At 35.5% G+C, this 26,754-nt stretch overlaps 2 protein-coding genes across 2 annotated transcripts in view; one reads left to right on the forward strand and one right to left on the reverse strand.

Annotated features, from left to right (window-relative positions):
• CDC73 (cell division cycle 73) overlaps window positions 1-26,754 on the reverse strand; it is a 138,605-nt gene that overhangs the window by 79,213 nt on the left and 32,638 nt on the right. The window contains exons 9-10 of the mRNA XM_053606034.1: window positions 26,397-26,475; window positions 24,694-24,758 (exon numbers count right to left, since the gene is read on the reverse strand). Of these exons, the coding sequence (XP_053462009.1) occupies window positions 24,694-24,758; window positions 26,397-26,475 (144 nt within the window). The remainder of the gene's footprint in view (window positions 1-24,693; window positions 24,759-26,396; window positions 26,476-26,754) is intronic.
• On the forward strand, window positions 3,644-4,180 carry LOC128596386 (40S ribosomal protein S24-like). Its single transcript, XM_053606036.1, has one exon. It carries the CDS (start codon window positions 3,720-3,722, stop codon window positions 4,002-4,004), a length of 285 nt encoding a protein of 94 aa, XP_053462011.1. The 5' UTR covers window positions 3,644-3,719; the 3' UTR covers window positions 4,005-4,180.

Raw genomic sequence — 26,754 nt, forward strand, 5'->3', positions numbered from 1 at the left:
AATATAAATATGTATAATATTTATTTATATAAACCTAATTATCTTCTTTAATCCTCCAATTTAAAACTTTTTCAGCATTCCCTAGCTCAGTGAATGGCAACTCCAGTCAACTGACCACAAAGGAATACCAGTAAACACAAGGACCTAGGTCCCTAACTAGAATCTATCTGCTTTTCTTGAACTTATCACTCTAATATAGCATATCTGTGACTTTTGAAATACTGGAATACCTTTATAACCAATTTCCTTATATCCATATAACCCACTGCCAATATTCTATAATGGATACTTTCCAAACACAAAGCTGGGCAAACACAGTGGCTCATGCCTGTTCTCCCAGCACTTTGGGAAGCCAAAATAGGAGGATCATTTGAGGCCAAGAGACTGAGACCAATCTGAACAACACTGTGAGACTCCCTCTCTACAGGAAAAAAAACAAAACAAAACAAAAACACACATAACACATATACACACAGAAACACACACACACACAGTCAGGCATACACCTGTAGTCCTAGCCACTGGGGAAGCTGAGGCAGGAGGATCACTTAAGCCCAGAACTTCAAGGCTGCAGTGAGCTGTGATCACATCAATGTACAGCAGCCTGGGCTACAGAGCAAGACCTGCTTCAAAAAACAAAAACAAAAATACCACGAAGCTATTCATGTTATCCCACTGTTTCAACAGCTTCTCAATGAACTTAGGATAAATACCAAAATCTCTACAACCCTTAGCCAGCTACAAGGCTCATAAATGATTCTTTTCCTTATTAAGGCTAATCTTTCCACCTAATCTTTTTATCTCATTCCTACCTTCAACCCCATTATAAATTATTATCTCTCTCCCTCAAGATTAATACAAAAAGAAACAAACAAAAAATAATCCTGAGTAAGGAACAGTGAACTGAAACATTTTCATTTTGTTTAAAGGAATCTTTTTAAAGATATCAAATCAAATTTTCTGCATAGTGAGAAAGGATAACAGTGAATATGGAGAGAAGGGATTCCAGAAATGTTAGGAAGTAGGATCTACAGGCTTTAATGATGCCTGGTTACTGTTAAAGATGGGTGGGGGGGAGTAAGTGGCAAGGATGATGCCTAAGATCTTGCTTGAACACTGAAGAGATGACAGTACCACTCACCAAGAGAAAACACTACATAAAAACCTGCTTGTTGGCTTGGTCCCCATAGCACAGTTGTTATGGAGCCAGCCACATGCACCGAGGCTGGCAGGTTAAAACCTGGCCCAAACCAACTAAATAACAATGACAACTGCAACAAGAAAATAGCCAGGCATTGTGGTGGGCACCTGTAGTCCCAGCTACTTGGGAGGCAGAGGCAGGAGAATCGCTTAAGTCCAAGAGTCTGAGGTTGTTGTGAGCTGTGATGCCATGCATTCTGCTGAGGGTGACAACTTGAGACTCTTTTTTAAAAACAAACAAACAAACAAAAAAACCACCTGATTGACCAGGGGCAGCATAATAAAGAACCATCAAGAATCAGACTCAGCACCTGTAGCACAGTGGTTACGGTGCCAGCCACATACACTGAAGGTGGTGGGTTCGAACCTGATTCAGGCCAGCTAACCAACAATGGCAACTGTGACAAAAAATAGCCGGGCATTGTGGTGGGTGCCTATAGTCCCAGCTACTTGGGAGGCTGAGGCAAGAGAATCGCTTGGGCCCAGAAGTTTGAGGTTGCTGTGAGCTTTGACACCATGGCCCTCTACCAAGGGTGACAAAGTGAAACTCTGTTTCAAAAAAAAAAAACAAAAAAAACCTGCCAAGGGGCACTGAGGGCCTATGTATTACAAAGCATCAGTAACAGTAATAATAAACTATAATTACCACTATAAACACATGAAAGAATAGGAAGTAACTAAAAAAATACAATGCACAATATGATCTTAAAATTCAATTGTTCTTTTCAGGTGACACCTACAAAATCAAGAATTCTGTTCTCACCACTAAAAATATAGAGGAAGACAAGAAGGACATGGTTTCTACCTTCAGATTCTTATATCCAAAAAAGAAAACTCATAGAAAACAAGTAAAAAATTATTAGAAGAAAATAAGTCTCTGAAAAAGTGACCATTAAACTGAGATCTGATTATGAGAAGAAAGCAGTCTTATTAAGAGCAAGGGGAAGAATGTTTCAGACAAAAAAAATTGGAAGGATAAAAGCCAGAAGGGGGGAGAATAACTTGACAAAAACGTAGAAAAAGCCAGCAATTGCTATATGTGCTTTTGGGGTCTTAGTCATAAGTTATTTTGCCAAGAGAATTAAATAAATGGGACTTAATTAAATTAAAAAGCTTCTGTACACCAAAGGTAATAACAGAGTTCATAGACAACCTACAGATTAGGAGAAAATATTTGCAAATTGTACATACGACAAAGGACCAATACCCAGAATCCATAAAGAACTCAAACAAATCAGCAAGAAAAAAGCAAACAATCCCATTAAAATGTAGGCAAAAGACATGAACAAGCATTTTTCAAAAGACAAACAGCCAATAAACATATGAAAAAATGTTCAATGTCACTAATCACCAAGAAAATACAAATTAAAACCATAATGAGATACACATTATTAAAAAATAAAAGGACAACTGAAGTTGGCAAAGATGCAGATACTTATATACGGTTGGTAGGAATGTAAACTAGTACAACGTCTATGAAAACAGTATGGGCAACCACAGTGGTTCATGCCTATAATCCTAGTATTCTGGAGACAAAGGCAAGAGGATTGCTTCAGCTCAAGAGCTGGAGACCTGCCTGAGCAAGAGTGAGGCTCTGTCTCTACTAACAGTAGAAACATTAGTCAGGCATCATGATGCATGCTTTTAGTCCTAGCTACTTGGGAGGCTGAGGCAGGAGGATCACTTGAGTCCAGGAGTCTAAGGTTGCTGTGAACTATGAAGATACCACTGCATCCTATCTGTAGGATACGTGAGCCAAGCAGTCTAAGGGTGCTGTGAACTATGATGACACAACTTCATACAATAGACTGATAATCTGTCTCAAAAAATTACAAAAAAAAATTAAAGGCAAAAACAAAGAAAAAACAGTATGGAGAGGCCTCTAAAGAAATAACTTTAGACTTATCATACTCCCACCACTAGTGGTTATCTACCCAAAGGAATAAAGGTCATTTTACCAAAAAAAAAAAAAAAATCTGCACTGCAATGTTTACTGTAGCCCAATGAGCAATGGCAAAAAAAGTGGGATCAACCTAAGTGCCCTTCAATTCATAAGTGGATAAAGAAAATACAGTGTGTATATACCATGGAGTATAACTTAGCAAAAAAGGAATAAAATCATGTCTTTTGCAGCAACTTGGGTAGAACTGGAGACCATTATCCTAAGTGAAGTATCTCAGGAATGGAAAAATTTTCACTAGTAAGTGGGAGCTGATAGATGGGTACACATAGTCACAAAGCAATACAGAGGATATAAGAATATAGGGAGAGTGAAGTAGGTGTGAGATAAAAATTTACCTATTGGCTACAATGAATACTATTCTGATGATGAACCCACCAAAACCCCTAACTTAAGTGTAGCTATCCATGTAACAAAAACACTTGTACCCCCTTAAATACCTTGAAATTTAAAAAAACTAATCAAATATATTTAAAAGGCAGTGAAGCTCTTCCTCCCTGGCTGAACGAGGATCGCCCGCCATCATTAACGACACCGTTACTATCCGGACCAGAAGTTCATGACTAACCAACTACTTCAGAGGAAGCAAATAGTCATTGATGTCCTTCACCCTGGGAAGGCAACAGTACCAAAGACAGAAATCAGAGAAAAACTAGCCAAAATGTACAAGACCACACCTGATGTCATCTTTGCATTTGGATTCAGAACTCACTTTGGTGGTGGGAAGACAACGGGCTTTGGCATGATTTACGATTCTTTGGATTATGCAAAGAAAAATGAACCCAAACATAGACTTGCAAGGCATGGCCTGTATGAGAAGAAAAAGACATCAAGAAAGCAGTGAAAGGAACGCAAGAACAGAAGGAAGAAAGTCAGGGGGACTGCAAAGGCTAATGTTGGTGCTGGCAAAAAGGAGAAGGACTAAAGACTCTACAGTGATGTTATCTGCAGCCATTGTATAGATTTTTCACAAGAGAATTAATAAAGACTTTTCATGTGAAAAAAAATAAATAAATAAAAGGCAGTGAAGCAGAACCACAACCTTTTATTTAGAGCACAGACATACAGATAGAATTCAAAGGATCCCTGAATTTCAGTGGGGGAAAAAAATTATATTTTATTTTCTTCAACCTTTAACTTAAATTAATATTCCCTTCTTTCATGAATGTAGACAAACAAGCCACATGTATATTAGCATGGCTGTAACTTGTCACTAATAGAAATCAGATATCTTTTTTTATAATCTTACAATAGTTACAGATAATCTTGAAATATTATGTATGCTTGTCATACTTTAAAATTCTGGCATCTAGCAAATTTGTCACCAGATCTTGTTATTTAATACATTAGCAAAAATGCACAAATTATATCATAAATGTGTATTTTTTTAGTATATCGATAACTTTACTTCAATGTAAATGGTTTTATCTTATGCATTCTATTTTACCCATTAAAAACGGTACTCAGAAGATTCACAGGATGCAATAGTCTGCCAAACAGGTCCACAATACAAAAAAGATTATGCTCTAGAATAAAAGAAACTTAAAATTCCTAACAACTAAATGAACTTGTGGTACTTGTTTGAGACTTATTTTCAATAAATGGACTACAAAAACAGTTTTCAGAAAAATAGAAGAAACTGGAAAATGAAGTACGCATTTGATGATATAAACTTTTTTTTGTTGTATACAATAATGGCACTATGGCTATGTAAAAAAAGTCTTTATGTTTTAGAGATGCACAGCATGTAGTAACAAAATGACAACGTCTGGATTTTGCTCTACAATATTTCAGGGAAAAAGGAAGTGGTAGAACAGATGAAGAGTGTTTTAAAAATGGTAATTACAGAAATCTGTATAATGGGCAGATTGAAGATCATGTTCTTTCTCTATATTTGAAATTTTTCATAATTAAGGAATTAAAACAAAAAGGAAAAGACATCCTCTTTTGACAGCTGCTTTGCCAAAAGGAGCCCCTTTCTTTAAAAAAAAAAAAAAATTACAAAGATGGACTACAAAGGGTCAATTAGAGAATGACACTCCTTTTTCTAAGCTGATATCTTATGACTGGTTGCCTCACTTGAGTGTGCAAGTTAACTAGGGATTTTCCTCTTTCCAGATCTATTGTACTCAGAGAAGACTGTAAGAATCCTTAAAATCTGCTATGTTATTATTCATATTTTGTAAGCATGCACTATCTAAAGGTACTCATGAATTCATTTCAAAGAAAAAAAACCTCTATTTCCCAATTACATCAGCTGCTTGAGCCTAGAAAACTAAGTCTTTGATCAAATTAGTACATTTAAGCATTAGAAATAGCAATTTAGGAGCAATAATCATATCACCTTGAACTACCAGGTACTTATTTTCGTTGCTACTTCATAACTGTAATTTTGCTACTGTTATGAATCATAATGTAAATATCTGATATGCAGGATGTATTTAAGTGACCCCTGTGAAAGGGTCAATCCAAAGGGGTGGTGACCCACAGGTTGAAAAACGCTGATTTAGAAGAACCTGACAATTCAGAATATGGGAGGATAAAAGCTAGGTAGTTCCAAGTACTAATGATGCAATGCCAGATAACTGCAGTCTTCATGGCAGGTAGAAAGTACAACCCAGGATAGGAGGATGAAGGAATATTGTACACAAGATGGTTTCCACAATGTCCAAAAAATCACTACAAATGAAGAAAGGTGAGCTGTACATCTCTCTGTCTTAACATATTTAAGGTAGGAAGATTAACAAGGCTCTACAATCTGCAGGAAGGTTAAGTTTGCTAATCCTCTCTTCTTCATGCCCACTTCACTGTCCTACTCTTCCAAATTTGCCGTCTAACTCAACAGAGCCTCTCTTATCAACTCCTTGTCTCTGCACCAAAACCCTTTTTCTCATCTTTAGCTGACCAACCAACAAACCAAATACAAAAACATCTTATAACTTTGTTTTCCAAATACTGTACGATGTCACGATCTTAGTAAAAATGTGATTCATTGAGAAAATTTCTTTTAAAAAATACCAGAAATGGGCTTGGCATCCGTAGCAAAGTGGTTACAGCGCCAGCCACATGCACCAAGGCTTTCAGGTTTGAACCCTGCCTGGGCCAGCTAAAACATCAATGACAAATGCAATCCAAAAAAAAATAGCTGGGTGTTGTGGCAGGCGCCTATAGTCCCAGCTACTTGGGAGGCTGAGGCAAGAAAATCTCTTAAGCCCAAGAGTTTGAGGTTGCTGTGAGCTGTGATGCCATGGCCCTCTACCAAGGGCGACATAATGAGACTCTGTCTCAAAAAAAAAAAAAAAAAGGCAAAAAATCCATCCTATATAACTTAAAGCAATCAAACACTTCTGATTATAAAAGATTTATTCATGAAACTTTTATTCCTTCAGAACTAAGAAGTATAACTTATAATACTGTTTCTCACTGCTTTTAATATAAATTAAAACCAAAATCCATCATTAATAATTTTCAATTAATATTCTCATATTGCCTAAAATAAAGTGAACAATAATTTTAACTGTTATAGTCAACAGCCATTATACAACCATCTCCATTCTTATAAATATATTAAATTAGTATTTTTACTTGATACATAATTCATCCATCAATACCTAAAGACAAAAAATTCAACAAGTACTGATCACCTGAATTAGAAAAAACTGCTGCTCCCCATATCCACTGATAAAAACTTAAGAGTTTAGCAAACAACTGCTATAAGCCAGATACAGGCCACTAATTGTTTCTGTATGACCCACAAGCCAAGAATGGTTTTTACATCTCTATTTTTTTTAATCAAGATAATAAAAAATAATTTTGTGACAAGTACAAATTAGGTGACATTCAAATTTCAATATCCATGAAGATTTATTGCAAAGTAAGCACACTCATTTATTTTCCTATTACCTGTGACTACCTCTGCGCTTATAACAGCAGAATTAAATATTTGTCACAGGAACCTTATGCAGTACTCTCAGTTTTAATAATGCTGCTTGGCATACTACGTATCACAAAGATGCAGTTATTATTACTTTACCTTAGTTTACTCATACAAAAATCACATGGCACTAATTAAACTCCTCCTATTTATCACTACATCTCTGTGGTCTACAGCATACGGTGTCCAGCATGCGGTAGGCACTCAAGAAACAGTTGTTGTACACCATGTATTTTGCCACACAGTGACGTTTGAATTTTACTTTTTTACCTACCAGTGCATACCCATCATGTCACAGTTAGTACTATGTTCTTAAGACACAAAGAAATGCAGACTTTGTTAATGAGTAAGATGGCAAAGCACTATTTTACCAGCATAGTCTGGTAAAATATTCCCAACTCACAGGAAAGCAGTGATCAAAAAAAAAAGTAGAAATTTAAAATAAAATATCTCATCACAGAATTTTTTTCACAAAAATAAAAGAAATTAAAATCAGGCTGCAAAGCAAATTTGACGAGTTCATTTCCTAGTAAGTAAGAAAAATAGTTTATCCAATATGTTACATAAATTCTATTTGATTTAATTTAAGCAGAACAAAAAACATATCTAGAGAAAATAAACCTGTTTAAGACTTCATTAGCCTTTCATCAAGAACTATTAAAGAGTTGAGGATAATGGGTGCAATGGCAAATTTCAAATGAGTGGTTTTGCAATTTGCAATTTAAAGTTGCAAATGAGAGGTTTTCTTGGGCTATAGCTGAGTTGTTATCAATACCAATAAGATGTTACCAATACCACTCAGTTGTTTATTTTAGGAGTCAATGTTATGTTTGAAATGACTGAGGAATTAGCCTCTATGTATAGTCTCCATGAAACAATTATAGGCAAGAACAATTTCAAAGTAGTTCAGAAAACACTACTGAAGTACAATCTAAAGTGGAATCTGTTAAGATGTTTTCAACAAATAGTGGTAAACTTGTGAGGAGCAGAAAACATCTTAGAAGGCAAATTAACAAAGCTTGTAAAAATGTAAAAATGTTAGGCATATATATCCTACAGTTATTCATCAGCAGGGAACTTCATTTGCTCCCACAGATTAATCATCATCAGTTCTAATAATTTGTTAGAAATAATATTGATGTGCCCGACCACACATAAGTCCAATGGTTTATCAACAGTAAAGTTTTATTGTGATTTTTCTGAGCTCAGGACCAAGATTAAATTTTTCTGAATAAGAAGATCCAGCCTCACCCACTATTATTAAACACTGAATGGCTTTAAAACAGATTTTGCGGCTGGGCGCCTGTAGCAGTGGTTATAGCACCAGCCAAATACACTGAGGCTGGCAGGTTCGAACCTGGCCCAAGCCTGCTAAACAACAATGACAACTGCAACAACAACAACAAAAATAGCTGGGCATTGTGGAGGGCGCCTGTAGTCCTGGCTACTTGGGAAACTGAGACAAGAGAATTGCTTAAGCCCAAGAGTTTGACGTTGCTATGAGCTGTGATGCCAAGGGCAACATAGTGAGACTCTGTCTCAAAAAAATAAATAAAAATTAGATTTTGTTACAGATCTGATGATTGTTTTTAATGAATTAAACTTAAATTAAAACAGTGGGGCTGGTCACAGTGGCTCATGCCTATAACCCTAGCACTCTAGGAAGCAAAGGCAAGTGGATCACCTGAACTCAGGAGTTTGAGACCAGCCTGAGCAAAGCAAGACCCCATTTCTACTAAAAGTAGAAAAACTAGCTGGGCATTATGGTGGGTGACTGTAGTCCCAGCTACTCAGGAGGCTGAGACAAGAGGACTGCTTGAGCCCAAGAGGAGGTTATTCTGAGCTGTGATGCCATGGTACTTTACCCAGGGTTACTAAGTGAGACTGTCTAAAACAAATAAACAAACAAAAAAACAGTAATTATATATAAGAAATATTATTCTTGTTTTGAGGACAGCTATGGTTGTTTACAAGTAATCTCAAGCTGGTTTACATACTTTCTGTACTGTCAAAAATTAAAACAAGAAATGAGAATTCCATTCTCATACAAATCTAAAGTAGAACCCTGTAGACCGCCCAAGGGGTCATAATAAACTGGTCAACATACAGAGGTGTTCAGGCATAAGGAAATAGGCCTACAGTACTGATAAATACATGTGGCTCATTTCTGGTCTACAAAAATTTAGGTCAATTTAAGGCAGTTGTCAGTATAGGGAGGTAGTCAACTATGGAGGTTCTACTTTATTTTCGAAACTCAAAGCAGAGTTCAGGCTGCATTCTTCAGATCTCAATACAAATGCAAACAACATTTCCCTATTTCAAAATCTGTATAACATCAACTGGAAAACTTCCATGTAACTCTACATTGCCAATGATAAATCTGCAATGTAATGAATGACATGCTAAAAAGGCAAATATCAAGAAAATAGTACAGATCAAAGTCTAGTAGAATTCTAGAAATGCCTTCCAAGTGACAGATACACTAACTATCATATGCTCATGGAATGATAGTATTTAGCTGTTCCTATTTGGATGAAAAGATATTTTTTCAAAGATGAAATACACAAAATCTCATTACATATCAGCACTAATAGATCAATGTTTGCAATCAATTTGGGTAAACAGATAACATTAACTTAGAACCCTAGAAATTCTATTCTTCTCATTAGCAAATGAGTATTACAGATTGTTATATATTACACTTACCATTAAAAAAATGTGGAAATTTGATTTATCTCTTATTACCTAAGTACCTACATAATTTCTTTGATTTTTGTCAACTGGCCTAGGCTAAAATATTTACTATCTGAAGCCTGGCAAAGTAGCTCATCCCCAACAAAAGTAGCTGTATCCCCAACACTTTGAGAAGTTGAGGCAGAAAAATAGGATAAGGACAGGAGTTTGAGAGCACCCTAAACCTAAACCTAACCCTAGGTAAATAAAAGCCCATAAAAAATGGTAGGTTTTCATTGCAGACCAAATACAAATGTCAGTATACTTAGTTTAAATGTACCAGTGGAGACCTCAATCACGTTATCAGTTTTATGCATGTGTGGGAAGAAGAGGAAAGTACATGTAGAGAGAGGGGGAAGAAGCACTGGAGGGGAAAACAGGAAGAGAGAAAGAAACTTTTCCTATTACTGAAAACAGTTTTGCTAATTTCACTAAATGAATTTTATATAAGCATAACCAATTCAGTAAAATGTGAACAAACTTTCCCTATAATCCAATTACTCTTATGAAAAAACCTTTGTACTTTGTAGTTATGGTGTATATTCAGATTTGTCAAATGACTGTCACAGTAGAATTTTTTAATGCTACCACTGTGAGGCCATGTAAAATGCTCATTCCAACACAGAATGATGATATGTCTCTTTATACATAAACTCTTCTACAATTGTACTCATATTAGTACTTCTCTATGTATGCTTTAACTATATTTGGTTTATACCTATTCTGACTGCATTCTAAAAGTACTTTATACAATGCTAAGAAAACACTTAAATTGTGATACTTTGTAGCACTGAAATTACTCTATTGATCAAGAGTAAGATTTAAATAACCTCCTTAATTTGATTATCAACCTCCAGTAAGTGAAAGATCGAAATAAGTGATTTCTATGCCAGGCAAGGTGGTATGTACCTATCAGCTACTCAGCAGGCTGAGGATCACTTGAGTCCGAGAGTTCGAATCCAGCCTAGGCAATACAGTGAGACCTCATCCCAAGAAAGAAAGGGGATGGGAAAGAGGGGCAGAGAAAGAGAGAGAGGAAAAAAAAAAAAAAGAGGGGGAGGGAAAGAAGAAGGGGAGAAATGAAGGAAAGGAAGGAAAGGTGAGAGGAAAGGAGGGAACCGGAAGGAACAGCGAGGAAAGGGAATAAGGAAGATTGACTTCCAGAATCCAGTAGGAAATCCTTGCTCTTCTTGGACTTTCCAAATCAGCAAAACTCTATGGGACTAATTTTAGGCCTAGAGTTCAAACTTGAAGCAATATTATTCTATGACTTCTACCCTCTCCAGTGATGAAGCAAATCCTTTGGATATCTACATTAAGAATTTCAAATTCAGGGCTGCACTCCTAGAGTCGCTACAAAGAAAAGTAGCCCTGCTAACACCTTGATTTCAGCCTACTGAGACTGACCTTCAGAACTACATAATAATAGATTTTTGTTGTATTAAGCCATTATATTTGTGGTAATTAGTTACAGCAGCAATACAAAACTAACCAATAGGCTTTATATCTGATTATGTTATTGTGTTAATATTAAATTTCCTGGGTATGATACCAGTATTGCAGAACCACAGGAAAAAGATCTGGTTCTGAGAAGATACTGAATGAAATGGACTAAAGTCTTGTGATGTCTACAACCTACTTTTAAATGATTAATCAAAAAAAAAAATCACATATGTATATAAATCATTTGAATAGTATGTATATATATGCACAATGCAATGTTGGTAAATAAACACAAAAGATTAAAAAACAAATAATTTCAAATACAAAAGAACTCGCTCCCTCACTTTTTTTTTTTTTTGTAGAGACACAGTCTCACGGTACCGCCCTCGGGTAGAGTGCCGTGGCATCACACGGCTCACAGCAACCTCTAACTCTTGGGCTTACGCGATTCTCTTGCCTCAGCCTCCCGAGCAGCTGGGACTACAGGTGCCCGCCACAACACCCGGCTATTTTTCTGTTGCAGTTTGGCCAGGGCTGGGTCCGAACCCGCCACCCTCGGCATATGGGGCCAGCGCCCTACTCACTGAGCCACAGGTGCCGCCCACTCCCTCACTTTTTAATAAATGAAATAGAATGGAAAGAAATGTTAGTCCTAAAATTCAATCAGCAATCTATGCATGTAAAGAAATAACACATCATGCTCATCTGGAGAAGGTTTAGTAGACACAACAACCAGGAACAGAAGTCATAGCAGCAAATGATGACAAAGCCTATCCATCTAGGCAACCCTAAAGGGAAAGATACCCTGGCCTTGCATCTCTTTAATAAACAGATGGCAAATATGACTACTTTAATAACTTTATACTCTTAAAGGATATAATTTATCACATGCTTACTGTGAAATTGTGACTCCCAATGTAGCTTCTTTACATGGAAGACATGTATGTGCTAGATGGAGGTGAGCATCCAGTGTTCTTAGCAATTATATTTCTCACTGTAAATTAACAAAGCAGCCATTTGATTTCTGATGCTACTCTCATAAGCTTGACTAAAATGATTCAATTTCTCATGCTATACTATTACCAAGATTCTCAGCCTTTCCTTGGGCCATAGCAAATCACTAAAGTATGCCACTCTGGGGCAACTTGGGATCCACCCTGCTTATCTTCCCCAAGCAACAAAACCTTCTGCGCTGCTATTCATCACCAACAATTATTTATCCTCTGATCTGTTACATAACAAAAATGCTAATGAAAATTAGTCAGGTACTTAGAATCAGATTCTCTATGAATTGATCTTTGGTGATCTGCAAGACAATTCCAATATAAAATGTAAGTGGTAGTATGACAAAGTAAAACATTTTTATAAAATCTACTACACCATCTACTACACCTTTACATTGATTTTAAAGCTTTAAATACATACAAACTTTTCAATATACTGATGACTCAGAAAAGTTAGAAATAATTCAAACTTTTGTATATCACAGGACTCCCCAAAACTGACCTTTATCAACCAATTAGAAAGTATTAGATCATTTATTACATTTAATTCAGATAAGGAAAAATGTTTCCTAATATCTATTTATTTTTTATTCTTTTATAGTCGTTGATCTTTGTAAAGTTTTTAAAGTTCATTTTCTCATTATTGTTACAGTAATTTTTGTAGGGAAAAGGTAATACACATACACAAAGTTCTTGATGAATTATAATGGATCTACAATATCCATTACTCTATGTATTTAAAGTTCAATAATTGCTAAGGACACTGTGAAATACTTATAAGCTTTTAAAGATAAATTATTAAAATATTGTATCAGAAGCTGAATTTGGGGGGTTTTATTTTTTATTAAGAAAACTAAAAGTCATCCATAGAACAGAAGTTTCTGAAAGATCAAAGAGATACTTAATTTTAGTTTTCAAATTTGGCATACTGAAATATATTAGGAATTCAATTCTAGGGTATTTATGGCAACATATATAAAATTGAAACGACCAAAAGATACTTCAGGAAGACTGAAGCAGCTATTTAAAAATACCAGATACCAATTACAGGATTGATAGTAACCAGAATTTACTATTTATAGACAATGATAAAAGATTGAATCAATTCTAACTACAATCTGTAAAAAATGTTAAATTGACTTGATTTCCAAATAACTCTATTTGATCTTACATACTGTCGCAAAAATGTAAATGTAAAGAACAAAAGTTTTTTCAATAACACCATAAAATTTGACAAGTTCAACAATGAGACAAGTATCTAAGTTCCATAGTCTGACTTTGTATTTCTTTTTTATGAGGTCTCACTCTGTCATCCCCACTAAAGTACAATGGCTTCATCACAGCTCACCGCCTCAAGTAATCATGCTAACTCAGCCTCCCCTATAGCTGGGAATACAGATGCACACCACCACGGCTGGTTGATCTTTCTAGTTCTTTTTTTTTTTAGAGAGTCTCAGTGTGTCACCCTCGGCAGAATGCTGTAGCATCACAGCTCACAGCAACCTCAACTCTTGGGCTTAAGCAATTTCTCTTGCCTCAGCCTCCCAAGTAGCTGTGACTACAGGCGCCCGCAACAATGTCCGGCCATTTTTTTGTTGTAGTCATCATTGTTGTTTAGCTGGCCTGGGCCAGGTTCAAACCCACCACCCTCAGTGCATGTGGCCAGCACCATAACTACTGTGCTATGGACACCAAGCCTTCTATATTTTTTTTGTAGAGACAGGGTCTCACTCTTGCTCGGGCTAGTCTCAAACTCCTGACCTCAAGCAATCCTCCCACCTTGGTCTCCCGAAGTGCTAAGATTACAAATGTGAGTCACTGCACCAGGTCTTATAACTTTTGTCTTTAGCACATAAATATTATCTTTAAAAGTTTTAATGTCTAAGTATTTCAAATGAATGTCTCAAACTTATTCAGTCTAAAATTTCAAATAAAAGCTTAGTTTCTAAATAGCAAGATTTGTCCAGACCAGTTGCAAATAAGAGTTTAAAAAACAGATATTGAAAATAAACATGGAACAGTCACTCACAGAGGAACATGAGAAGCAGGAAAGACAAGAAGAACAACACTAAAAGAAACATCCATCAAGAAAAAGACCTGGAAAAGAAACCAAAATGTAGAATTAAAGCTCTAAAGAGGTTTGGCAGGATGGGGGGTGGGGGGGAGCAGAGAGGGGATGAACTCACTAGACAATACTATGAATAATACTAAGGCAAAAATACTAAGACAACTAAGAAAATAATATTTGATGCAAGAATTATATTAAAGGTTGAAAAGCCACTGAGATCTAAACCAATTTACAAAGACCTGGAAAGTAACATAGCAAACTGAAGCTCTGCCAACAAAAAGTATTCTTCAAAAACACACCTAAACACTCAAACATACCATGTTATAATACACTCTGCATTCTTCATATCAACAAACTGGTTCAAATCATCTCATGAAATTAAAAGAATTAAAGATTAATCTTTGCTTTTCAAAATAATGAGGAGAAATACTATATAAAATAAAAGCAACTGTGTGTAAAAGAACAGGAGTGGTTAGTCTACAAGTACACTGACAGTTAGAATTTAAAAGACTAAATATCTTTAATACACTAATTTTATTAAAATAGAATAGATTACAGTTGTACTGATGCAGGTGAACAGAAATAGAGATAAAAGGCTCTACTATAAAATGTCCAGAAGAGAGTATTAAACTAAAAAAAACTAAAATCTGTTTTTGTGCAATTCTGAGAGTCATGCAGAATTATAACATTAAACACTGAACTACAATTTAAAAAACATATAAAACCAAACTGAAATTTCATAGTATAAATTTTTATTATGTTGTTAACAAAATACCATCATATTTCCAAACTGGTTTCTATTTTCTCCTTTTTTTTTTTTTTTTTTTTTGAGAAAGGGTCTCACTGTCACCCAGAGTACAGTGCCATGGTATCATCATCACATCACCACAGCAACCTCCAACTCTTGGGCTGGAGCAATCCTCTTGCCTCAGCCTCCCAAGTAGATGGGACTACAGGTGTGCACTACAATGCTCAGCTACTCTCCTATTCTTATAATGATCAATATGGAAACATTTTGAAGCAAAGCAATGTTAAATTTATTAAAAATTAAACAATGGTTTCCAGACTACTCCTGATATATATGCCAAAAATTATGTGTCTGAAGTAAGTCTCAGGTGTTATGTGATAGTGGCAAACTATAATCATTGACAGATTTTTTTAAACTATTTAAAAGGTGCGCTACAGATACTAATGAAATCTCTAAGATGTTTTGAGTAAAACAATAATTACCCTTTAACAAAATGCAAAGCTAAATTACTGGTTTGATTGTATAAGCCTGCACTGAAAGTACCATCCTATAGTATACAGTAGACCGTACAGAGTGCAATAGATTTTCAATAAATCACACTAAGATACATAAACTGAAAAACACACAAAAAACTTTCACTTCACATGTATTAAGATTCTCTGACACCTATCAATATATTCTTTCTGGTTGAAATGAAATAAAAAAAATTCATTTTTGTTTAAGTACATTAGCATCAAAATGCAGATTACTACAAAATATTACACTTGAATCACATTCTAACACCTCTTACCACAAATAAGGTGTAAGTGAAATGAAATTAATACCCACCCATCTAAATAATTATAACTCTAAATACTAGCCAACTATAAATAAAGACTATTTAAGATACATGAAATATTTTAAGATAAAAACATTTCTGCAATAAACAATTACATGCTACAATCAAAAAACACTAAAAGGAACAACGCTAAACAAAATATACATTTAAACCTCAAAAAAAAATTCCTAAGGAAGTTGTACCCTTCTTCAGATGAGAAAACTGATGCTTAAAATGCTACAACAGGCCAATGTATCATAACAGAAAGTTCTCTCTCATATCTCCCTTGTAGAAGACATAGTCCAAATCTACAACCAGAACATTATCCACCCCAAAAAAGAACTGAAAAAATCAAGAAGAAAATTACTATGAAAGAGACAAAAAGGATAAAGAATGTTTTATGAGTACAAAGGAAAAAATTATTATCTAGTGGTGGCTTCCTGGAAAAGTCTATGAAAATGCAGATCTAATATAAAATCAACAGTGCACAAAACATGTTAATACTGACATATTACTTCATGTAACAGGTAGTAAATATATAAAATAAACTTCAAAAGTTAAGAGATGTAATGGATTATTATATATAATATTTTAATTTTTATATTTTGTGAACTATATAGTTAAAAAAATGTTTTGTTTTGTTTAGAGAGTATACCTTTATACCACTTATACTGGCTTAGGATAGAAAACCCTGTTCCCTGAAGTATCAGGACAACCAAAAAGTTTTGAAAATTATTTCAAGCACAATATAATATTCTAACAAGCAGAGTAATATTCCAGTTTAAATGCACAGTGCAGAAAATCACCAATCATAAAAGTAATATTCCTACGTATAATTCTGTGACTACATATTAAAATTCCAAATACTTTATACACAGTATACTATTTAAAGTAAATAATTTAAATCTGAACAAATCACCATTCTTTCTATATATGAGCCGTAACAGATGGAAATGACAAAACCGGTTATCATCCTTTTTACATAACTTCTTTGTAGCTATTTTCTCTCAAAGGCATATAAGATAAACATACAACTATAGTAAAAAAAATCCTAATTACTTGAGAGGAAAAGAATTCTCTTAGTATTTAAACAAGCAAGTCCTCACAACTTTTAATGAAAACTGAATAATATTAAGAGGTAATATTAAACACTTCCATGAAGCTCTAGCTGCCTACACTTATACATATGTTAAACTGAGATTATTTATAAAATCATTAGTTCATAATAAAAGTGCCATTATTTCCCAAGTCCTCTCTGTACTAAGCATATTACATACAGTTGACTCCTTTAATCTCCAACAATACTATGATGTTAAGTTGTAGTATCTTTACCATAAAATTAAAACATTCCTGATAGAAAGGTTAAATAACCTTAACTTCACCAGCAGCAGAATGAGTGGCAAAGCTGAGATTCAATGCCAGGAATGACTTCAAAGCTTTACATTTTTAGTGTCTCCAACTGATTAACTTCTCTTTAACAAGCTGGCACTGCTTTTATTTAGATCAGGAATTTCAAACTGAAAAGCCAATAGTGTCTACGAAGGTAGCATAAATAAACAGGGCCACAACAGGTAAGTGAGGAGTCTGGCAATCTAGAGAAAACAACTTAACTAAAATAGGTATACACTGCTCAGGTAGATGTGGATGTTGCCATGCAAGACTGTGACCCTAATAACTAGTCTATCTGGGGCTGCATTTAGATTGGCACAATGAATGACTCCACAGTATGCTCAAAGAAACACTGTGTCAATTTCATGAGCAAGCAGGCTGCCACCTAACTCTTGGAAGAAAAACCTTCCTACAGTCATCCCTCAAATATACACAATACAGTCTTCTTTCAAATTTTTATACTTTCCATGCTCTTCCCATAACAGGGTTTTTACTCTTACTTTTTTGTTCACTGTTTCTAAAATATGCTTTTCTATCATCTTTACCAACTTAACTCCTATACCAGCAATCTCCAACTTTTTTGGCACCAGAGACCAGTTTCATGGCAAACAATTTTTCCATGGACTGGAAGGGGGATGATTTGGGGATGACTCAAGCACATTATATTTATTGTGTACTTTATTTCTATTATTATACCATAATATATAATGAGATAATTACACAACTCATTACATAATGAGTATCAATGGGAGCCCTGAGCTTGTTTTCCTGCAACCTAGACGGTCCCATGGGGGGGTGGGGGGTGGGATATAGTGACATCCGAAGTGTGTTGCTTATGTCCAGTCTATTCTGTAATCTTGTTATGGTGGTTGTCACTTCAGAAAATCATTCTTCACAAAGATAGGATGTTGGAAATGGAAGCAGGCTTTTCACAGATGTGAAGTTGTCTCAAACACATTTTTGAAGTCATCATCACTGGCAATCCTAAGCAGTTGATCCTCTTCCAGCATGGACAAAGTCTATTCACCTGGCTCATTCATAAATGGGCTACAGATCCATTCCTTCCTAGTTCTGGATCTTTTGGGCATCAGGAACTAATGCTCACACACTCTTTTGAAAGCTGAGACAGGTGACCATGCACCAGCTGGGAAAAAGAAGGCCCTGGCTCAGTCTCTTTCTAAATCTCTGCTACTGTTTGAGACAAGTCAAATACCCCAATATTCACTCGTCACCCCCATAATTCCAGTTTGGCTTTGAATACAGCCACTTTACCTGCCAATTTGAACACAAGTGTCATTCTCCCCTGAAGTGACAGATTGAGTTTGTTAAGCAGGTAGGATACGTCACATAAGCAAGCAAATTTGCAATCCAGAAGTGTCACTGAAATGTGCTGCCCATGATGACTGTTTTTCTCAAAGAAATTTATGGAGCGGTTCTCATAACTAAAAACTCCGGCCAGTAATCTACCTCTAGAAAGCTGTCTCACTTTAATATATAAGAGAAGACGAGTGTGCTCTGTGTCCAACTCCTCACAAAGCAAAGTGAACAAATGGAATTCAGGGCAAGTAGTGAAACCAGAAAGCCATCCAGTCATGGCAGCCCCACTGTCTGTGCATATACAGACATGAAATGACCAATTCGGTTTTACTGATATGTAATCATTCAAAGACTTGAACAGTTCAGCAGCTGTAGTGTTGGTTGCCCAAAAAAAAAGAAAAAAAAAAAAAGTGTGCATAAAATATCCTCTTGCACATCCTCCTGAAAAATACATCACACAAAAACAAGCACTGTTGCTTTGTTGTCAGCATTGGTAGATTGATCAATCTGGAGTGTGCACCACAGTAATACTTATTAATCCTAACAATTGTGCCTCAATATCCTCTGCTATTTCATCAATTAGTCTAGTTACAGTGCTAGCCAAAAGATGAACTTGTGCCACCTTCAAAACTTCAGCCTCTCCCAAAAGTTCCCAGCAACAGGCAAGATCAACTCTTCACCAATAGTAAAGGGCACATAAGCTTTAGCAATGCGGTTAGCCACAAAGAATAATGCTCTCAGGACAGTCACATTTGATGAAGTGGCAGCCTTCAATAATTGCTTCTGTTCTTCTTCATGTTCACTTTTTTTTTTTTTTTAAATCTCCAAATACCTGTTTTTTAATGTAGAGTGTTTGGTTATTTCTCATGAAGCAAAGCACTTTTGAAAGTTTTATGGCTTCATTGGATAGCTGATCCAATGATAGGTGATCAGCTATCATTGGATACATATTATATAAAAGCAGTCTTGAAGAATGTGAATTACCTGTTGCAATGAACCTGTAATTTAAACAGAACTCCTAATATTTACTTTTAAATGCAATTTTAATTTTTGTTGGCAGTCTTTTGAGTCTTCGAATGTCTCCTCATTGGGGTTTTCCCCTTTTCAAAGAAGCTCTCCAGCAATGTTTGGTTTTTACTCATTTGTGCAAGGGTTACCTTAAGGGCATACCAAAACTGTGTCTGAGACAAGTACACAGCACAAAACAGGCACAGACCAAAGTGGTAAATAAAATAACCCAACTATAGCAGAAGACTATGGGGAAAGGGCCAAGGAAGGGGAAGGGAGGCGGGAGGTTTTGGTGGAGGGAGGGTAATGGGTGAGGCCACAACTATGGTGCATCTTAGAATGGGTACAGGCGAAACTTAGTAAATGCAGAATACAAATGCCTACATACAGTAACTAAGAAAATGCCATGAAGGCTACATTGAACAGTCTGATGAGAATATTTCAGATTGTATATGAAACCCGCACATTGTAGCCCTTGATTGCACTAATGTGCACAGCTATGATTTAACAATAAAAATAAATTAAAAAAATAATAATAATGGGCAGGCCACGCATGTATTAAATTAAAGGTTGGCTTCTGACTTAAAACCTGCCACCAGATGCAGCTATACAACTAAAGTACATCAACTCACTTGCCACATTAAAGCCTGCCACCAGATATAGCTTAACTGTCACTTGCCACTCACTGGGAAGAGTTTTCATGTGAGTCTGCAAGCAATTGATTTATTATAGTCTCTATGCAAGTCAAAGATTATCTTTGCTAATGATAATCTATATTTGCGGCCACTCCCTAGTATTAGCATCACTGCCTTGGCTCCACCTCAGATCATTAGGCATTTGGTTTCTCATAAGAATTCTAAAATCTCTCATGCACACAGTTTCCAGTAGGTTTCGCCTTCCTATGAGAATCTAATGCTTCCACTAATCTGACAGGAGGCAGAGTTCAGACAGTACTGGTCTAGGGTTCAGCAGGTAGGAATCACAGTCCTACACAAACTTCAGGTCTGTCTTCAAGTATTACCTCCTCAATGAAGTAGTCTAACGCCAACGAATCCCCCAATTTTAAGCTCTTGTGTCACAACAAGCCTCTACATACTTGACACAGTCCCAATTTTAAATATGAGTGACTGACTAATGTGTAGAAACCAGACCATAAATCAAGTCCTCAAGAACACATCTTTGATGTTCCAGCACCCAGCCCAGTACATGGCACGTAGCACACTACATATACTCAACAAATACTTGCTTAAGGAAGAGAGGGGAAAAAAAAAAATAAAAAAAGATCCCTAAGGAAGAAAGAAGAAAAGTATTTTTTTTTTCTTGTGACAGAGTCTCACTATTCACCCTCGGTGCCATCATAGCTCACAGTGACCTCAAACTCTTGGACTTAAGTGATTCTCCTGCCTCAGCCTCCTGAATAGCTGTGACTACAGGCACCCACCACAACGCCCAGCCATTTTTGGTTGCAGTGTCATTGTTGTTTAGCAGGTGTGGGCTGGGCTCAAACCCACCAGCCTCGGTGTATGTGGCTGGCGCCCCACTCACTGAGCTACGCACCCCAAGCCAGTAAGAAAGTATTAAACAATGATCTCCATCTTCTGCAGGCCTGGGCTCTAAACATAACTCCAGAATGTCACTGCTACTGTAGCACTCCCAAAACACTTCTATCAAAGATGAACAGCAAATTAATCAACAACAAAATGAGAATGTGAAACTTAGTAAATGTAGAATATAATTGTCTTAACACAGTAACTAGGAAAATGCCAGGAAGGCTTTGTCAAACCAGTATGATGAAAATGTGTCAAACTATGTATAAAACCAGTGTATGGTGCCCCATGAGCGCATTAATGTACACAGCTGTGGATTTAATAATTAAAAAAAAAAAATTGGCCAGGGCCAACTTTTGGTCAGGGCCAGGAAAAAAAACAAAACAAACAAACAAACAAAAAAAAACAACAACAACAAAATGAGAATGAAAGGAGCTTTATAAAGGGGACTTATAAAAGCTTTATAAAATGGTAGGGTGGGGAGGTTATTAATGTAGGGGTTCCTACTTTTAAGCATATAACCTGAACTAACCTGGATGGAGGTAGAACACATTATTCTTACTGAAGCATCACAGGAATGTGTACTCAAATTTTGAGATGAAGACAATTAATGACACGGTGGGGTATGGGGGAAAGGGAGAGCAGACAGAGAAGGAGGGAAGGGCTGAGGGAAAGGAAAAGAAGAAAAAAAAAACAAGAAAAGAAAATAGTGACTAATTTTCACATAAATTGGTTTTAATTTTGACCGAAGTATATTACTTAAACATTAATTTTTAACTCTACTTGTTAATATGTTGTCTAGGATAGTGTATCCTCATTTATAAGTGACATGTTTATAATTTCTCCTTTATAATAATATATTTTCTCCAATTTTAATATCAGGTGTACCCAGATCAAGTAGAATGATTTTGAAGCATTTCTTCTTTTTCTATTGTCTATAAGATTTAGCATGATCTGTTTTTTGAAATTATCTTTTACTTTTATTTATAAATATTAGTTGTCTATTTTTTGATACTTAAAAAAAAAAAATAAGTTAACTGACGACTCCATACTGAATCTCAAAGCATTCTGTAACAGACATACTCTTATTTGCAATGTAAATGTTACTTTCTTTGCATTATTATTATTATTATTATTACTTAATATTTCAATGTATCAATTGTCTGATTCCTTTTCTGAATGTATTTATGTTCGTTGGTTCTTTACGAGGTTTTTGTTTCTAGTCCTTATCTTAAACATACTTATTGTCATTAAATTGTAAGCCTTTTTAATTTTATGAAGGCAAAAAAAATGGAAACCTAATTACCACATGTATATGTAAAAATAAAAATTAAAAAAAAAAAAAAGGCACCAAGTCTGCTCAGACTTGAGTAGAAAGGGGAGAAATGGGTGTCTCCAATCTGCTGGGAATGTGACAGGTGTAAATGGCCTTTAAGACAAGCACAGTGAGCAAGGCGCTCACTGGCGGCGAGTGAACTGATAAATAAGGGAAGGGATTTCTAAGCATGAGTTTCTAACTCCAGGGTCACTTGAGTTTATACCCCAAGGAGATGCTTGGGAAGAAGTGTCACTCTTGCACACTTCTACTTTCTCTGAAGGTCAGTCATAACGCCTACCTTTGAAGAGTTCCTAAAAACGCTAACCTAGAATTACCCTGTGACCCAGCATTCTCTCCTCTCACTAAGACCCAGAGGAAAGGAGCTGGGAACCACGTACAGACCTTTGCACTCCTGTGTTCACTGCAGCACTTTCACAACAGCCAAGATATGGAAACAACCTGATTACCAGTAGACAGACGGATGATAAATTGTGGTACATGTGTACATAGACATAGTGAAGTATTATTAGACCTAAAAGAAATGAGGAGACCTTCCCATGAAGGAAACCAAGGGGCATTATGCTAACTGAAAGAAAGAAAAATAGTACATAATCCCTTTTATTCACAGAATCTGTGAATAAATAATGGAATTATTTATGGATAATAAATACATGGAAACTTAGAGTAGCACGGTGGTTACTGGAGGGGGTAGGGTGGGGTGGATTGAACCACGTGAGAAAATGCAGTCAGAGAGCACGAAGCTACAAAGACCTCATCTGCAGCTTGGGAACCACAGTTAACGACATTGTGCGGCACTGAAATTTACTAGGAATGTGTGTGGGCAATTTAGTATTTAGCTACCACTGGGAAAAGGTGGCTCTGCAAAGTGACGGATATGTATGTGTATTTGTCTGAGTGTAGTAATCACTTTACCATGTGTATATATTAACATACAAAACATCATGTTATATACCTTAGCTATAATGTAAATGGATGAATGAAAAAAAAATATATAACCTGACTGAGAGACTGAAATTCTAGAGCCTCCAGAAAGTGAAAGCTAATGGTGATATTATTATACTTCTAACACCTTACCTACATATTGAAAATCTAGCTATGTTTGTTGTCCAGTGCAGTGGCACCATCATAGCTCACTGCAGGCTCTGACTCCTTGGGCTCAAGCAAGCATCCTGCTTCAGCCTTACAAAGTGCTATCACACCCAGCTTCATACAACTTTAATAATACAAAAACAAATCTGATGACATTTTAAAAGAAGTTATCAACAAAATAACTGAAATCCAATTGTAATTTGAAGTGTAAAAACACAAATTCTAACTTTTAAAACCAGATTCTATACTCTTACTTGCTACCTACTTCTGGAAATGTGTAAGCAAAGCATGGCAAATTCCCTGTAAATATAAGGATATATCTTAATTCTGAGAAATCACAGCAAATATATAATGATTCCATGTCATATAAAACTCATAAAGATCTGATAATCTACAAGCGAAGACAAAAGTTCAGTAGCAGTGTTTTAAGTATATACTCTAATTAATACATACACATAGTATTTTTAAAGTATAAGAGGCATAATACTCCAGAATACAAATATGCAAAATAAGGTTAACAAAATTCCTGCACTATATCACCAAGTCCTAATATTGCCTAATGAAAGTGAAAGTGTTAAATGTAACTTGGGCACAGCATCTAGAAATAACCAATTTTAGGCGGTTAAAAAATAAAAAAGTTTGCCAAAAGTGAACCAAAGACTTATGTTCATGGACATCCAGTATTTGATTCTGTCAAGTATATACTTTGTACACCATACATCAAGCACTGTAATCTGCCTTTTTAAAGACCATAAGGTATTACATTTTAAAGAACACAAGATATTATGACAAAGAACTCTCCCAAATAGATCTTGTAACTCGATGGCTTTAAATGATTTAACCAGGTAGCATCATCCTACTTGCAAGTTAATCAAAACAGCTTTTACACATACTCAACTTATTTTGGAAAAAAAATAATAAAAACAAACAGGATACCCATGAATCAAACAATATATCACATGCATCAACTGGCACAATGGGTCATTAAAGATAAAGGTTTGAAATAGGAAATACTAGAAAACAATGGTTTTATTCAACATCTGCTACTCACACAAACTGCCCGGAACAAAAGAACATCTGCAGTCAAAATAACTTACCGTTACAGATTTCAGTGTCATACCATGGTAGGTGCCCATAGTGTCAATTTTGAAGCCCTCCGTTTCTATAAAGAAAAGGGGTTTACTGTTAGATTTTATATATCATATATTTTATGATCTATAACAAATATAAAACAATAATCTACATTATATCTGACAGCTCAACAGTATAACAAACCCTTAAATCTACTACATATAAAGTTGAATTACATACTTGTAATGACAGTAACTTTAAAAAGGATATCAACCTCAAAATATATTCCATATACACCAACAAGCCAATTGTGTGGGAGGTAATTAAGACTACATACACAATTATGTTCCAAAATTAAGACTGAATAAAATACTTTATACCTTCCAAATTACCATTAAAACCCAATGATAATACCACTAAAAGTACCTAATATCATGAGAAGTCCCTAAGTTATAAGCAGTTGTGTTCCAAAGTTATAATAATGAGGCATATGTGACACATTTTATAGAAAGCAATGTTGTAAATAATGATGGGAGCTCTAAGGCAGAGTTCCAATATGCCCTTTAGTAAAGAGTTGTATGGTAAATATTTTTCAAATTGTGGGCAATCAATTATCTGTCACAACTACTGAATTCTGCAGTGTGCAAAAGCAGGACAAACAGTATATGCATTCAATTGGGTGTGGTCCAATTTGGCCCACAGAGGGTCAGATTTGATCTTTAGGCTATTATTTTCCAATCTCCACTTTATATAAATTGATTCCAAAAGAAAAACACTGCAGTAAATAATGCACTGTTTCTTTATGGCATGTATATAACATGTGTCTTTATCTAGTAAATGAAGTCAGCACACAAAATTCACTGCATCAAGGCAACATATCCTTTAAAGAAACATAAATGGAGTTCAGATTATTTAGGGAAAAAAATCATAAATTTTAAACTTCTGGTTGCTTCTATCTCATATTTTCATGAATCAAATCAACATGAATGAAGATCCCAAGAAGTTATACTGATGTTAGACGCCCACTTCACTAATCACCTCACTAGTATGGAAATGGTTCATTATTGCCAGAACATCAGATAGGCTATCAGAAATATATCACTGCTCTAGGTCTATGTTTCCCAAGTTCCCAATGTATACATTGGAATTTAGGGAACATGATTTGATACATAGGATCACCACTCCAAAATAAATTCTTTAGAAACAGTACTACTATTAATAATATCAAACAGCTTATTATAACGACACTACTCTGGAGACTCAATACTTGTTAACTGTTCAATCCCTAACATAACCCTGAGAGACAGATACTATTAGTATTGTAATTATACAAGAGAAAACTGAGATAAATGCAGTTAAACTAACATTAAAATTTGCATTAAAAGTAACTGTGACATAAGCTATCTGAATCTAGAATCCACGCTATTAGCCAAGAATTGGCCATTTTTTCCTGTAAAGCATCAGATAGTATCTTTAGGTTTTGCAAGCTGTAGAGTCTCTAATGAAACAACTCAATACTTCTGTCACAGAGCTAAAGCACCCACAGATAATTCATAGATGAATGAGTGTAGCTGTGTTCCAACAAAACTTTATTTACAATACATGCAGTGGGCCAGATCTGGCCTACAGACATTACATTGCTAACCACTGCTCTTAACTATCAGGACATACTGCCTTTCAATTTGAGCATCAACTCAGTTAAAAGGAAGATAAAAATCAAGCATCTTGCCTTCTTTTCCTTTGAATCTTTCCTGGTCATATCTGTTATAGGCAGCTGGGATAGGCTGTTTGGTACGCAACGTCGGATCCTATAGAAAGATAAGAGTTAAATATTAATTTTTTTAATGATGTTTATTTAATACTCGTAAACATTCATTTTCTGAGCTTATTTTCTTAGTATAGCCAATAAGACAAAAACTTGGAAGTAAACCACTAGTCATTTAATGCTTACTTTTGTGATATTATTTACTGCTAGAAAATTAGCATCTGTATTAGGGACAAAGGCAAAGGATCCTAAGCATATTAACACCAAGGCTAAGGGCAAAACTCTCAGGAAAAATAAAATGGGTATGTTTAATAATTCCAAC

The sequence above is a fragment of the Nycticebus coucang genome, chromosome 10, assembly GCF_027406575.1.
Source record: "Nycticebus coucang isolate mNycCou1 chromosome 10, mNycCou1.pri, whole genome shotgun sequence".
Lineage (NCBI taxonomy): Eukaryota > Metazoa > Chordata > Mammalia > Primates > Lorisidae > Nycticebus > Nycticebus coucang.